At 40.6% G+C, this 17,107-nt stretch overlaps 2 protein-coding genes across 5 annotated transcripts in view; one reads left to right on the top strand and one right to left on the bottom strand.

The window, feature by feature from the left end:
- LOC137296579 (regulator of nonsense transcripts 2-like) overlaps positions 1–17,107 on the bottom strand; it is a 269,128-nt gene that overhangs the window by 45,249 nt on the left and 206,772 nt on the right. For 2 of the 4 annotated variants that reach the window (XM_067828386.1, XM_067828382.1), the window contains exons 1-6: positions 12,386–12,516; positions 10,113–10,511; positions 8,669–8,800; positions 8,288–8,516; positions 2,045–2,089; positions 1,023–1,107 (exon numbers count right to left, since the gene is read on the bottom strand). In XM_067828386.1, coding sequence (XP_067684487.1) covers positions 1,023–1,107; positions 2,045–2,089; positions 8,288–8,516; positions 8,669–8,800; positions 10,113–10,408 — 787 coding nt within the window. In that variant the 5' untranslated portion in view covers positions 10,409–10,511; positions 12,386–12,516. Of the gene's footprint in view, positions 1–1,022; positions 1,108–2,044; positions 2,090–8,287; positions 8,517–8,668; positions 8,801–10,112; positions 10,512–12,385; positions 12,517–17,107 lie in introns of those variants that run through there. The other 2 variants (XM_067828384.1, XM_067828385.1) reach the window with 2 other exon arrangements.
- The window catches only part of LOC137296581 (protein MCM10 homolog), a 57,912-nt gene continuing 57,471 nt past the window's right edge, over positions 16,667–17,107 (top strand). The window contains exon 1 of the mRNA XM_067828394.1: positions 16,667–16,900. The gene's annotated coding sequence lies outside the window, so the exon portion shown is untranslated. The remainder of the gene's footprint in view (positions 16,901–17,107) is intronic.

The raw sequence follows: 17,107 nt of genomic DNA, 5'->3' as shown, positions 1-17,107 counted from the left end.
TACTACCGTTGCATTGATAGTTTTTTCATTTCTGCTATTGACTAATTGCTATCAGACTCAGTAAGTGCAATCCATCAATAGTTTGATGCATTGTTACTGCCCTCATAGTTTTAGTCTAAAATTTACATATTTTTTCTGCAAAATCATTATTCCCAAGAGAATCACAGAAACTGAATATATTACCTACTTTCAGAAAAGTTTTTTCCGAAAGAGAATATAACCTTAAGCAAATGCCTAAAATGGAAAAATAATCCTAGATATGATGCATGACCAAAAGAGAAAATCCAAGCCAAAATGTTAAGAAAAACATGTTCTAATCTGATAGGATGGCTAGGATCAGAAATCAGTTATTTTCCCCCAACCATTCAATAAGTTGAAAATGGAGAGTGATTGGTTGGTCACGTGGGAGGCTGGTGCACGTGTGCAGTGGTTGGGTGCATTCTCTAAGGTGCATTCAGAAGAAGTTGTAGGTTTCATTTTTTATGTCCACACAAGGATTACTTGTGATCAATCAATAAACATTCTGTTGTGATTTGTTGTGACCAGTTGTATGTTCCATTTCTGAGTCTCCAACGTCTAGAATGACGATCAAACAATCATGTGGACATGAAGTCTACAGCAAGAACAATGCACAAACTGCTACACATCATGCTTGGTGTCAAACATGAACATGTCTGTTGTGTACTTTATCAATGTGAGTGAGGGAGTTTAGTTTTAAACCAATGTCCGCATTATCCCAACATTAACATGGTGGGGTAAACCAGAAATGGGCTTAGCACAAAGAACCCATGTAGGGAATTGAGCCTGGGTCTTCAGTGTGATGAGTGAAGGCTTTAACACTCAGCTACCCTACCATCCTTTAGCAATATGAAACAGTTTAGGCATTGTAAGAACTGATACAAATCAGACATCACCTCAAACACAACATTTTACAAAAGAAATATTTTAAAAAACGGTCTGCATACTGCATAAAGATTCCACAATAGGCAGATCCTGCTGGGATTTATGGTGAAATTACTTACCAGCTGCAGCAACATTCTTCTCTCTCAGAGCTACTCTTGCTGTCAGCTTTTCTCTGGTTTCTTCTATGTAGTCTTGTAACATTTTCTAAAGACAAGAAGAACATTGATAGCAAATGCAATGATAAAATGCCACAGCTGTGATTTAAGTACACAAACCTTGTACCATGTTCTATATCAGTTATGCATTCATCCAGATGAATCATCAATAAAGACATGGTGAATAAAAAAACCATGACAGGATATAATTGTAACTGTGATATCTTCATAACAAATGCAAAAGACTTGACAAGACGATTACTAGATGGCCAACATATAAAAATGAAAAGCTTCATCGCCATGCTTCAATGAGGTTCATGTTAAGTTTAGCTCAAGATCATTGATCAGTCAGTTTTTAACATGATTGAGATTTGAACACAATTTGAGACAGATATAATTGTAGATGGCAAATATGCCTATCAGAGTGACTCACTGGCTCATAAGAGTCATATCACATGATTCATGAACCTGAGATGACAATCCATTTATTCATACAAAAGAACAAGGGATAGGTTTCGATATACCATTGTACTTAAGGCAAACAAAGGGCAGTGTCAGACAAAGAACCTCACATTTCAAAGTTGCAAAACTCAAAAGCACTGTTTAGAAACTATCACACAAATTCATATAAATTAATAACAAACCTATTTTTCCTTTGTACACCTCTATGTTTTGAACTTCTTGCATGACTGGATACATCCGTATGAGCAACAAAAGTCATGTATGGGTAAGACTGGGACTGAAGTCTTTCTTTCTTCATTCCACATCTCAAAAGTTCATGTTAAACACTTAGAATAATGGATTTCAGCTTTACCTATGCTATTGGTGCTGCTAACTTGCAATAGCCGAAATTAGCAAAATGTAATTCTAATTCACACAATTACATCTGCAAACTTGAAAAACAATTTGTAAACGTTTTCCTCATTTTGCAGAGGATACATATCTAGTGGACCTTCACTGTGTTAATGTGGTTTAACTGTTCTCACCTTTTCATCCTCCAACTGCTGTTTTTCTCTTTCCTCTTCAAGCCTCTGTACATAAAAATTTGAACAAACCTGTAGTGTTTCTGATTCTTTGAAAAGAGTTCTCCTTGGGGTACTCGTAAGCATTAAAATATCCATTTTAAATTCCTATGACAGTTGTAACTATAATTTTTAATAAAATGTCTACAAAACAAACTTGTTTTTGTCTTCTTGAGCCACCCCTACAGGGTCCCTAAAAGCCAAGAGCAGGTAACTCTATGCGTGAACTGTGTACCTCACTTTTCATGCTGAATGAACGCAGAGAGAATGAGGGTTGGTGGGTGGTCCTACCATAAGGAGGATTCTTTAGAAAGAATCAGAAATCTCTACAGATTTGTTCGATTCTTTTTCAAAAGAGATCCTCCTTGTGGTACTTATAAGCATAAGACAGACTCCCACAGATATAGAGTTGAGAGTAGCATTCTGTCTCGCATACAATACCCCCCACAAAGCATAATTACCCAATCAACTTAGAAAGTGAAAACACACTTACCCTGTCACCTGACCGCCAATGTCAATCAGGCTTGGGCGCTGCTAGGGGGAGGGACAGTAGTTGCCACGCTTAATAGCCTGATTGGCAGAGAACACATCAGAAAACCCTGCCCCCAACCAATGAATTTGGATGTGGCTTGTAACTGGAATGCTTATTAAGTTGGTAATGTCTAATAAACATGCTATGATGGCTCCGAATAGTCTTTAGATGTGGCCACTGCCCTAACCAAGTGAGCTTTTAAACCATCTAGGGCAGCTTGAGAGTCTTAAGGACATCTAGGACCTGTGTATGTCAAAGAGGGGTACTGGACAAGAGAGTAGGAGAGCTGGAAGCGCAATAGGCACCGTTAAGTGAAAGGAAACTGCAATCATAGGACGGTAAGACAGTGAGTTCAGGATTCAATGACAGTGCATAAATGCCACCATCCCTCCTGCCAGATATTACTGCCACAAGAAAAGCTGCCTTCCAACTTAACATTTGGAGGGAAAGAGAAGACAGATCATAAAAGAGAGGACTGGATATCCAATCAAGAATGATTGACAAGTCCCACAGGGAACTAATCCGACAGACACAGTTGGATGGATTCTGTCCACACCTGCTAACAAGTGAGGATCTGAGGATGCTGACCCAAGAGAACACCATCGGTATGTATGTGGAATGCCGAGATAGCTGTGGAGTAGCCACTAATAGTGGACACAGCTAAGCTGGTCTCTAGCTGTAAAAAATGCAATACTTCGACTAGAGATAAAGAAAAAGGATCAAGAATCCCTGTTCCCACACCAGCATGCATGACAGGCCCATCTATTCTTTATATTGAACGACTGTTGAATTGTAACTAATGCAGAAATTTTGTTCATGTGGAGGTGACTTCCAACAGTGGCCAAGTCACCCACTGAATCCTGGGATTGGACTGTGGCACGCCATTTTGGGATAGTTGCTTCAGTCGAAAAGGGAATAGTGCAGGAGGCTGAGCCAGAAACATGAGGATTACCGGAAACCAGTGTTGATCAAGCAGTACAAGCAGTCACACTGGTTGGGTGGTTAGCTGTGAGAGGACTTTGGGATCAGTGGTATGAGTGGGAACGCCCACAGAACGTCCAATCGTGTCTGTCCAATCGAGCACCGGCTGCGATGGCTCTCTGGTATTCGTCCAGGTATCATCCATCACAGGGTTTCCAAAAATCCAACAGGTAACACCAGTTTAACTTGGGCAGGTTGATACATGATCGCGTACCTAGAAGGAGGAGATTTATGACTTCGCTAACAAGGGAAGGTAACATGAGTAAGATGAGTAACCACGCTTGGAGCTTCCCTGGGAAGCCTGAACTCTGACAGTTTGGGGCCAACCATCTGCAGCAATACAGTTGCAAAACCATCTCGCACCAGTAGCAGGAAAGACCTGACTGAAAATGATGTATCCCCCAGTGCCTCCCTACCTCATCAAATTCCACTGACTCCTCGTCTTGACCCTTCAAAACCGAACGCTCTGAGGCTAGAGATGGCTCAGAGGCAGTTATTGAGGGAGTGAATGAGAGCAATAAGGGGTTGAGAACTCAGATCAACCAACCCAACCCAACCCAACACAAGGTACCAAGAGCTTGAGGACTACTCTGTAACAACAGAGTGTCCCAGAAGCCTGGAGGACACACTACATTAAACGGTACTGACTCTCCCTTACTCAAGCCAATGCCACGATAGGGGTCAAAGCCTTATGGCTGGTAACATGTAACTGAGCCGAATCAAGGATGGAACCTGGGTCGGCGACAGAATGGGAGGTCCGAACCCAGCACTGTGACTTGAGTCAGTACTTCTCTGGGATTTGGACCCGCCCCGAAATTGGGCCCTCCCTCCACAGATGCACAGGTGCCATCCCTGCCACTTCATTTGGCACCCAGTATATCAAATCTGATTAGAAGAGTAAGTCCATGTGACTTAAAATATTGTACAATAAACAAAAGTCTTTTTTGTTCATTATACGGCCCCTCATCACCCCTCTGCCGCGCATGCGCAGGCAACCAGGTAAGCATCCAAGCCTGTATCATCATTCCTTCTGCTGTATAATGCAGAGAACAGAATTGTGGGGAGGTGGGTGGCCCTACCCCAAGGACGATTCTCTTCAAAGAATTGGAAACCTCTACAGGTTTGTCTTATTCTTTTTCAGAGAGATCGTCCTTGGGATACATATACACATAAACTCAGACTCCCAAAGACCAGAGGCTAGGGAGGAGGGAATTCTGGTTCAGTACATAATGAGATCAATATTAATTACGAAAATTAACTCGCCTGTGTACTCCCGATGAGCTTCCGCAAGAGGCATAATGGGAGAGGACCGACAGGGAGCAACCACACCAATACCGACCTCAGAGCTAAGCACGATATAAATAGCACTGTCAAAAGTGCAAACATGACCCCATCTACAGTGATTTCTATAGAGGGCTGTAAGGGGAAAACCCAACTAAAGACTGACAACAAATCGATCTAGATCGCAGTCATGGGATATGTCAACAGTGGAGATATGCACTTACATGCAGTATATCAGCAGTGTCAACTGTCAATCAACCAAGACTCACTCAGTCTGGGTGGCAGGACACTGTCCACTGGAGAGAACAGTATGGCCAAACCATGCACTCTCACGTGAGTGTGTATCAAGCTGATAGTGCTTGATGAACATGCTAGGCCAGCACCAAATAGCAGCAGAACAAATCTCTTCAATGGGCAGTGCCGATGCGAATGCTTTGGAAGTGGCTACTGCCCTGACCGAGTAAGCCTTCAACCCCTCCGGGCGAGGTTTGCCCTTAGCCTGGTACACAGCACAGATGACCGAAACTAGCCAGCAAGATAGCCTTCCCACCACCGTAACAGCAGAACAGATGGGTACCCGTACAGATCCCTTGTGTTCATTTGATATAGACCTTGAGGGTCTTACGGACATCCAACGGGTGAGTGCTCGTTGCAGAGGTCCCCGATGTAGAAGGCTGGGTGAGAGTGGGAAGTTCAATAGGAGCTGTCACATGTAAAGCGTGATCTTCGATCTTCGGACGGTAATAATCCGGGAGGCGAATAGTGACATGGTTAGGATGACCAACCCGCCTCCCAGATGTTACTGCCACCAGAAATATGGCCTTCCATGTTAACAGCTGAATGGAAATAGCCAACAGACCTGAGAAAGTAGGACCATACAGCCAATCAAGGTGAAGCAGTGAAGTAGCCGCAAATGGTCGAAGGAGCCATTCCTTCTTCCAAACGAGCTTGCAATAACTCCTATACTTGGCACTAAATCCGCAGAAAAGGGATCTGCAATCCGCCTATCTGAACACCAGCGCGCATAGCGGGACCACCTATCCTCATATTAAATGTTTGTTGAATCCCGCCTCCAAGCCAGAATTGTGTCTGCAACTGCTGAAGGAATTCCGCGTGCCTCGAGGCTAGACCTGACAGAGGCCAAGCCACCCACTGAATCCATGGATTCGGGTGTGGCACGCCGTTCTGAATGAGAATGTCTGGTCGCAGAGGTAATAGAACGGGAGGCTGAGCCAGAAACCTGAGAAACCTAAAATCAACGCGTAGGTACCAGCAAGGAGGGGATCCATCACATCCCGCACCAAGGAAGGGAGAATATGGAGCTGCGTCTGCCGAGGGGAGTCAGCAGAGTCCGGGCGGCTAGTTGGGACTGCCTCGACATCCTCATCTTGGAAAGAGGACCCACACCCCGACCCGGTGGACGATAGAACCACAGTAGGGAAGGAAGAGCCCTAGGCACCTTACACTCCAGTCGCTGAACAAGTACCATCTGAATCCCGGTCCCGAGACGCAGGAGGAAGCTCGGACGGAACCAAGTCCTCCGCTCTCATGGGGAGGGGTGGCACAGGGACCGGAACCCCAGGAATCCTCAACGGACCCTGCGCCAAGACCGAGAGAGAGACTGGGAGCGAACCCTCCCTCGCCGGGGTAGCCGAGGCGTCCGGACCTGAAGCCAAAGGCAATCGACAGACATCTCTAGGCCAGCGGAGGGAGCAGAGCCCCGCAATTCGCCCAGACTCTCTTTCCCCCGCGCCAAATGTGTGAGGAACTCCTGCCGGAGACCTCCAACAGACTCATGGAAGAGGGACTTCACTGAGTCCATGTGCTGCTGAAACAACTGGGTGATAAGTGTCATATCGAAACCAGATGTAGACGAATAAGAAGACTGCGAGGTGAGGACAGACTTAGGCTTGCTAGATTTAGACTTAGGGTCTTTAGTCTTATCATGCTTAGCTCTCTTCGTCTTAGACGGGGTAAAGCTCTGACGACTCCCCTCCCGCAACTCTTTCTAGAAGAGGATATCTGCCGCAATCCGTGTCTATCTTGGTAAGGGATGTTAGTTCCACACTAAGTACACGCCATAAAAGCCTGAAAGCCAATATGTAAAGCATACGCTGACGGCGAACACAGCAGCACATAATTGGTAAGGAACACGTACAAAACACTGAAAATTATGTGAATACTAGGTGGTACTAGACGCAATATTTCAACACGCAGTGACGCCGGCTTCCCGCCATGGGAAAGCAGCATATGCGTAACCCACGGGAAAGCCAGCGCTAATACAACTTTTAGTCACAGACAACAAGTTAACTCTTGGTTTAAATAAACGCTCTGTTTCTCTATGAACGAACGAATAAACCATACATACAGGTGAGGAAGACTTAGACATCTTCAAAGTATGCATAGGAAGAGTAACCTTAACTTATTGTTCAATTTTCCCAGCACGTCCGCACAGCATGGTGACAGCAGAAGGAATGATGATGCTTGCCAGGTTGTCTGCGCATGCAGACTCCACATGGTGAGGGGCCGTATAATGAACAAAAAAGACTTTTGTTTATTGTACAATATTTTATTGTCACATGACATTTTCCGGCAGCAGAAAAAGCATATATGTGCCCCAAGGACGATCTCTATGAAAAATAATGAACAGTTTTTGAGTTATGCTCCGGAAACAAAATTATTACAGATGGACGGACGAGGCGTCGACAATAAAAGTACAAACATACCAATACAACAGACTGGCAAATACTATGCATAAGACTAGAGTATCCATATACATAATAAAAAAGTGCAAACACTGAATTACCTAGCCATACACAGCGCTAACACATGCACAAGAGCAAATCATTCAAATCCACTTATTGCCCCTGCGATAGAGAAAGGTACCATACACAGTATTTTCTTCTTTGTCACTCATAGTCAGTCATTCAAGGTAGGAAGAACTCTGAACCCATGCACATGTCTTGACACAAGCATGACAGTGTGAAAAATCAGGTACGAGTTTCACACAGAGATACCAGCTCTTGGCTCCTGGGGCTCCTAAGGAGCCCTGTAGGAGCGGATCAACTGGACGGAAAAAAAGTTTTTTTATTTTGTAAATATTTTTATGAAAAATATAGTAACAACAGTTGTAGGAATTGCAAACAGACATTTTAAAGCTTCAAAGTACCCCAAGGAAAAAGAATACAAAGAACAATGTTGGATGTAAATACAAAACACAGATAATAAGTAACGTGGTGGTATTCAGTCAAACAAAGTGGTCATATTTATCACTCCAAGAGTTATTAACAGGACATGAATGTTTTTAATGTGTGTTTAATGACAAGGGTGGACTGGGGATTCAACACATTACCACACATTTGCCATTCTTACCACACTGTAATGAATGAAATTAGAAAAGAACATTATTTCACCTTTCTCTCTTCTTCTTCCTTGAGCTTCCTCTCTTCTTCCTCCACTCTCCTCTGTTCAGCTAGCTGTTTTTCCTCTTCTTCTTTCCTCTTTTTTTCTTCTTCATTCTTCCTCTTTTCTTCTTCCTTTTTCTTTTTCTCTTCTTCTTCTTTCTCTTTCTGAGCCTTTCTGTCCTGCTCAATCTTGGCTGGAGTTTTGACGTCCTTTGGTTTGCTTCCATTGTTTGGTGTACTGAAGCAAAACACTAATAATTTACCGAACTCACAGATCTTTGAGGCTGCAAACAGAATTTAACCCTTGGGACCTTCTATTACTTACAAAAAATAAAGTTAAATTTAAAGCTTCATAAAAATGAACAGATGATTGATCATGGCATCAAGTACCTTGATTTTTTATCTAGTTTATCTGGTTTTCCCACAAAATTGCTGCCTTTTCTTGAATCTTGCCTTCGGTCACCCCGGTCTGGTGGTGGTCTGCCTTGGCCTGAACTTCTCCGATCATAGTAGTCATCATACCTACAGTAACAAGAAGACAAAGTCATCAATGGCAAAATACTCTTCATGAATACGTCTACTACTTAATATGTTTATGATGATGTCAAATGTTTAGGCAAAGTGGAAGGAAAGTATTGAATATATTGTATTCAGAATGCCAAACCTACCAAAAGGCACCAGTACACCAACCAATCTATCTAACTGCCAAATTTTAGAAATAAATATTGAAAGGTTTCACAGCTCTCATCAGGAAAAGAGCACTACCACCAAATTCAGTCCAAGTCAAACTTACTGCCATGGAAATGCAGAAATATATTTAATTCAGAATTCCAAAACTACCAAAAGGCACCAGGTCACCAACAGATCTATCTATGTGCCAGGTGTGTGGTAGAAATATTGAAAGGTTTCACAGTTCTCCTCCAGGAAAAAGCACTACCACCAATTTAACTTTTCAGTCTATATCTAACTTGTTGTCATGGAAACACAAAAAATATTTCATTCAAATTCCAAAACTATCAAAAGGCACCAGTACACCACAAGATGAAACTATGTGTCAAGTTTGGAGAAGAAATAATACACAGTTTTAGAGTTCTACTCCCTAAAGGAGCACCACCACCAACTTCAGTCTAAGTCAAACCTGCTACCATGTAACAAGGAAAAAATATTTCATTCAGGAAACCAAAACTTCCAAAAGGCACCATTACTACACAGAACTACATATGTGCCAAGTTTGGTGAAGAAGTAATGAACGGTTTTAGGGTTCTTCTCCGGCAAAAAGCACTACCACGAATTTCAGTCGAAGGCAAATTGTTGCCATGGAAACACCAAAAACATTTTATTCAGAACTCCCAAACTACCAAAAAGCACCAATACACCACCTGACCAACCTATGTGTCAAGTTTGGTGAAGAAATGGTGCACAGTTTTACTGCTCCGGAAAAGAGCACTACCACAATTTCATAGTCAAAATTGTTGCCACAGAAATGCCAAAAATATAGTGTTCATAATACCCAAACTACCAAAAGAAGTCAGTATACCACCAGTTCCATCTATGTGCCATGTTTGGTAAAGAAATACTGAACAGTTTTAGTGTTCTGCTCTGCAAAAGATACATGTGCATGGATGGATGCACGGAGCACATTTTAATACCCCCTGTAAAGCATATTGCAGGGGATAGCAATTGGCTTAAATTTCATAACATTTCTTGAAAAGATTAGTGTCCAAGATCAACAGGGATCAATGGGTTTACCTCCCCACTGCTTGGTGCATCACTCTCAAACCACCCTGCTGTGTAAAAATACCCTGGTCCTTATCGTTAAAACAAAAACATTCACCTGTCTCGACTATCTCTGTAGTCCCCAGGTCCATCCCCTGCACCCTTTCTCACAGATTTGTGGGGAGGATCCTTCCTTCGATCACCATTTCCCATCCTCCCTCTATCTTTTCCTCCATCTCTGCTGCTAGCCTTGGATGGATAATCATCTCGTCTCCTGTCACTCACATCCTTCCCTACATCTTTACTGTCACGACCAGCCTTGGTGCCGACATCTTCTCGCTTACAATCTTTCCCAACCCCATTACTCTTGGTGCTTTTTAATCCTTCATCTTGTTTGCCTTCATTTGCATCCATCTTCCTGTGTGTTAGATTATCCTTTTTTCCACCTCATGTTCTGTTGATCATTTCACTCCAAACCTCACCAGCAGGGTTTGGTACAAAGGCCAGGATACTGAAACTGATCAGATCACAAATAAAATTTGATACACAATAATTTTAAAAACTTAAACTTTTTTGCGGTTATGGAGTAATCCTGAATCATTCTCCTGTAATTTTGAACAAATTCATTTGTTAATTTAAGGACACATTACATCAGTATACAGATGCAGGGCCCTGATCCATCATATTATAGCGTTAGGTACATGCATATTAGGGCTGTGACAATACACCTTGAAAGAATGAGACAGTATTAAGATTAAAAATGATTTATTTCAAGGTATTTGTGTCTAACAATAACACTATTGTTACAGACAAGCAAGTAACCCTATCACACTTGCATACTTTTCTCAGAATAAGTACTTTAGCATGTATAAACTAAGACTGTTTTAACAAAAAGTTGTGTAGCGCATTGAATTGATACACCAGTCGACAATATGATAACTGTATCAAACCTAAACGTATCATGATGCATCAGTAAATCACTTAATCCCTAATATGCAAACATGTAGCAGTATGTAGAACCCCTACCCAGGAGACATGATTGCCATTGCCCAAAGACTTAAATTTGAAAGTATAATATAGACGAACAATGAAATGAAATATGCTCTGTATCAGTAATCTCAAACACTGTCAGTACAATGTTCTGGTAAAAATTATATGCTGTTCCTTGGTTTTTAGACTAGTGGTGGTAATCATAAAAACACACTGAGCAATAAAATCATCAGACTTTTGGGTCTCGTTACCACTGAAAAAAATGATAATGGAAATCCCTTCATTCAGAAGCAGCCAAAGTCTATCAAGTTCAGGTTGTAGTACAGTTCGGTTGAACTCCAATGTACCGAGACAATTTATAGCTGTCGGTACACTATATTGATAGTTTGAAATGATGGTGGAAACACTATTATAGATGAATAGTCATTGCAAGCCATTTATCTTGAATTCCAAAACCGAGTGACTTTGGCAGAAAAATTCAGAAGAAAGATCAGATTAGTTAAAACTTCAATTTCTCAAAAGGGTTATTTACAAGAAGTTTGAGTAACTTCAAAATTTGCAATTTTAATTTGGAATTTTCACTGCTTGTTTCAAACTTAGAAACTCAAAGTCAAAAGGATTCACCAAAATGTGCCCACAGTCTCATAAATATCCCTGTTCACTTGAAAGGGCTGACTGAAAGGATGACCCCTTCAGCATCTCTTCTCATCCAGATCCAAAGAAAACCCTACAGATTTTCTCTGGTTTCACGCAATGCTGTGTAAACCTTGGTGACCAAACCATATTTATAATGTTTAAAAATGGAAGGTACAGTCCAAAGTAAATAAACAAGTTTCAGTAAGGCAAGATCTTTTATGGATAACAAGTTCTTGATTCTAATAAGTCATCCATAAAGCATAAGCCAGAGTATCTTGCCTTCACTGTTACCTAATTCAAAATGGATAAATTCACCCAACAAAATGTAATACCAGTTAAACAATTACTTAAATAGTTAGATAAAACAAATATTGAATCTGCCTCTAAATCACTGTCTGTTTGAAAACAAATTACACCTACATTTGGGTTTCGTTCAAACTGGGTGACTTGTCAATCATTACAACAGAATAACTCAAATCAATGTTTTCATCTCCTGACAATGAAGAAATCACATGTCATGATGTTGTTGCTTTACATTATTTAATCTAACGCCTCTACAAGAATCTGACAACAACCACTCATTAGTATTCCTTGTATAAACCAAAAAATACCTTTCCAAATGTATGAACTGTTTATCAGTGGCGTTATCGTGGAGTGTGAAAAACGTAAACAACATAGGAAGTGAAGTGATATTAAGCTTAACACTGAGCTTACAAATTAGCGTTAAATTCAGCATGTTATTCAAAAGTGGCAATTTATACGTACTGCTCATTTGAACAAGACTATCACATCTTACTAACGACTGTCACGGTCTTTAAAAACACGAATTTACTTGTGTTTACGATTGCCGAATATGGCGTCTGCAACGTTCCCTCTCTCGGATATTTCCGGATTATTCCGTTCAAGAGCACCATAATATATGTCCCACGGCTAATCGTGTTCAAAGTGGGACTGATCAATGTATGTATATTGCACTCAAGTGATATATTCTTGACACCCATAATGATATATTTTTGGCACTCAAAATGATATATTCGTGACACTCAAAATGACATATCCTTGGCACTCAGAATGGTGCATTCATGGCACACTCGTCAAACCCCTTCGTTCTGTTCAAACCACTGCCTTTCTTTCCATTCCCTCTGTTTTAGCAATATGTTAAAGTATATCTTCTTAAAAGATACGTCGAGTAGGAACCTATCTTTAATAACTTCTATGAGTGTAACAAGGATAAACTTTACGAGAGCCGAACAACGTGATGAGATTCGAACGACGGACTTTCTGGTCAGCAGTCGGTTGTAGCCCTGCCTGATAAATTGTCAACAAAGACGATATAACCTCGTCAGTGAGGTGACAAATGAAGCAACATAATCAGGTCAAATGTCTTTCTTTCACTTTCCGAAAATGTACATTAATATATGAATGCACGCACTGGGCAATTTAATTCTACCAATACTTCGAATACTTCATGAATGGAACTCACATATAGTTTGTTGTAGGGCTTGTAGTACAAAATATTACTACTTCTTTAGTTTCGAACTTGTACAATAATAACAACTGCTTCAAATACGCTATGTCTTAAAGGACATGCTTATTCATGATGGGAGGTTATTTGTATTATCTCGAGATAAACTATACTGCAGAAGGGCGTTATGCCAAAATATATAAAAGACCTGGAATGAAATAGATACTAGTCAAAACGGACCTGCACCAAAAACGACCAATCGGGTTGAACAAAACGGGCAACTGTTTCCAAAATGGGTCAGTGTTGCAGTAATTAAGACATGACAGATCAAACGAAAACAAGTTCCATATCTATATACTCGTGAACATTCCCTGACATTCACATTGCTATTGTAAGTGTCCCAACTGCCCTTGTCTTCATTGATCTACTTCGCTTTGAGACGAGTGAAGGGTAAAATAGGTCTTCAGCAACCCATGCCATAAAAGGCGACTATGCATGTCGTAAGAGCCGACTAACAGGATTGGGTTGTCAGGCTCAATGACTTGGTTGACACATGTCATCGGTTGCGCAGATCGATGCTCCTGCTGTTGATCACTGGATTGTCTTGTTCAGATTATTTACAGATCGCCGCCATATAGCTGGAAATTTGCTCAGTGTGACGCGAAACTAAACTCCCGCAACTCCCTACTTCCCTTTGACCACAAGTACAAATACAAAACAAGATCTGACTGCTCGTGGACTCCCCACAGCGAAAACAGCTATGGCGAGACCCACTTCCATGTGCCAGGGTTTTACCTTGACTTACAACAGGTCCCTTGGGGATAATATAAGGGTCCTGTAGTGTTCTGAGATGGTGCAGTGTACAATTAGATGGTGCAGTGCGAAATAACTCGCCCGTGGCTTGTAAAAATTTAGTCGGGCTAGAAAATCTTCACAGTCACTGGCCCGACTAGAGTAACGACTAGTCTCTGAAATGAACATATTTTACTGGAAAAAAAGTTTATAGTAAAGGAAAAACAATCATAATGAAATGGAGCCCTGAGACTTTCTTCATTTTCTGCGTGGGCTTTCTTGGATATATTTGCTTCAGGGTTGATACGACAGACTATGACCCGAATGGCTGGCATGGAGAATTTTAATGGGATCATTTTGTAAATATATGTCACTCTCTCTGACTTGTTAAGATATAATACACTTTATTATAGAGACTATGGCCCGACAAAATGTTCAACATGTTGGCAGCTTAATGGTGAAACTATACTAAAATGTGTCGACATTAATTTCCCCCTAGTGAATTATTTTGTGTGGTAGTAACTTTCAGCATGAGTGAGTTGAGGTTTTACCGTTTTGCCCTTGATCGACATTCTTTCCACCATCTATAGCGACGAGACCAAGTCTGCACACATACACTTTTTCATTACAATGTTTAAATGAGTTTCTTCATATACACGCTTCTCACTGTTATACGCTATAAAGAATGGCAGATGATTCCACAGCTGAGAATTCGACACTTGGTTTTTCTGGATGAGGAGGGTGGTTGCACCTGGAACTGATGTTGTCGCCAGTGGTGTTACAAGTGAGTGGGTGAGTTTAGTTTCACACCGCTTTTGCTAATATTCAATGCGTGAATCCCATGGCCATTTCTGGAGTCCCTCGTCCGGAATGATATATGCTGGAATGTTTGTAACAGTTTCCGTAAAACTATCACCAGTCACTCACATAATCACAACAGTTATTACATCAAATTTCTCTGACAGCTAGATCGGTGGCATAATCATGGTGACTTTACTTTTTAGCATTGTTGATTTTCACGTCTGTGTGTATTCCTCTCAGGTTGCAAGTAAATTATTTCCAAATGTCAATATTAGTTTGGTTTCTGTTTTAGTATGGGCAAAATGTGTTACAGTTATCATTCTAGATTAATACGCACACAGAAACATACGCACGCACAGAGGGGGCATTAATTAAAGGGGCACTGATGCGGGGAAATATCCGTTTTGTTATTGTTTTTCTCCCTTGAGTACCCGGAAGATATCCCACAATTCGTGACTGGTTCGTGACCTACTCCGTGTGCGCAATTGAGAGTTTAATTATTGACTGATCGACTAAGGTGAAGTCATTACAAATGTATACTGAAAACAAATGAAACACTTTGAAGGTTACCAGTGGTAGAAATGGTAAAAAACTACTAGGACGGAGAAATAACGAAGCCAATGTACGTCTGTATATTTTATCTCATAACCCTAATTAGTTTATTGTCATATTTGTATAATTTTGAAAATTAATTAAAGAACACACGGTCTGCTTATACTTATAGTAAATTTCTAACATGACAGCAACATTTAAACATTGTATAGATTGCCAATGTGGATCCTATTTCACACACATACGCGATCTAGTGTGTATTTTCTGTCATATAGATTCTGCTGAAAGCTACTACAAATAAATTAAAACAAAATGAAAATATTGAATGTAAAACAAGACTAATTTTATAGCAACAATGTCAGGCTACTACCTTGTTCAGGAATGTATCCATCAATATCCACATGAAAGAACGATATTCCATTCATCTGCAGCTGGTAAATAATCCTGCTCTGTGTCGTGTGTCTTACAACAGTCTAATTTGCGAAAAAGTAACACATCGTTTCACGTCTTTCACATTGGTGAAAACCTGATAAACCTCTCATTGGTCACCCGAGATAGCACACCTAGCAACTAATTGTGTGGTGTCCACCATTCTAAGTAATGTAGTTAATCAATAATGAGCAATAATCAGTCAGCGCAATGGTGGTTAATTCTTTGAAGGGAGGATGTTGTTTTTACACTCGCATTTTACGACAGGGTGTAGTTAGTATAGATTAGTACATCCACACACACTGCCTTTTGACAAATCCGCTGTAGAAGATAGAAGTAATTAATCAATCAGTGTGTTATCGGTTAATCCTTAGATCGATGTTTGTTTTTGTAACTCAGCTGATAAACCCACTTTTTCATGAAAATACTACATGTAAAAAGTATAAATGTATCATAAGAGCATAGTATCCATTTTGAAATTTTACACTCTTCCGCCTTGAGAAAGTAGAATAGGCCTTCAGAAATTCATGCTTGCCATACCAGGTCACTATATACGTAAAAGGCGACTAAGGGGATCGGGTGGTCAGACTCACTGACATTGCTGACGCATGTCATCGGTTCCCATTTGCGCAGATCGATGCTCATTCTTCATTGGATTGTCTGGTCCAGAATCGATTATTTACAGATCTCCGACATATAGCTGGAATATTATTGAGTGCGGCGTAAAACTAAACTCACTCACTAACTCCGCCTTGAGAAAAGTTGGTCCGTTTTGGAACAAAAGTTGGGCCGTTGATAATCATCTCTACTGACCGGTTTTGGTACTGTTCTGTTTTGACTGACACACAACGAAATAAGTTTCTTCTAGATTCAGAATAAAACAACACCGACAGTCATATAGGCCAGGTCTGATTTATCAAAAGGACGGTGTGCAATAATTTTTGAAACACATCATCGTGACATCTTTTGACAAATATTAAATTATCCACATACATGTTTCGTTTCAGATATTCCAATCCTGTCTACGAAACTAACAGCACGGACATCTTTACTTGTGCTGGCGGGAGTACTAAACATCGGAACTCGCAGTAACGAGAAACGAAACAACGAAACAAAAACGTTGACAAGTGAAAGAAATACCTCCGTGATTTGATGGTCCAACGGATTTCTTGATTTCACCATATGCAGATTGTCGTTTGCAAGTCTGATCACACCTATACTATTTGTCATAGGATCTGAAGGTTTGCTTAACTTTAAACATTTAAAGTGTACTGTATAAATATACAGTGTTAGGGGTTTTCTACGGTATAAGACAAAAACGTTATTTTTATCTTTAATATCATTTTAAGTTTTGATTTTGCTAACCTTGAGTGAGAAACGTATATTCATCTATTTCACAAAAAAGTATCATGTGTTTCCAACAAAAAAAAGCATTTATAACATCGTAT

This window comes from Haliotis asinina, chromosome 9, assembly GCF_037392515.1.
Source record: "Haliotis asinina isolate JCU_RB_2024 chromosome 9, JCU_Hal_asi_v2, whole genome shotgun sequence".
NCBI lineage: Eukaryota > Metazoa > Mollusca > Gastropoda > Lepetellida > Haliotidae > Haliotis > Haliotis asinina.
This window is presented reverse-complemented; position numbering and strand designations above follow the sequence as displayed.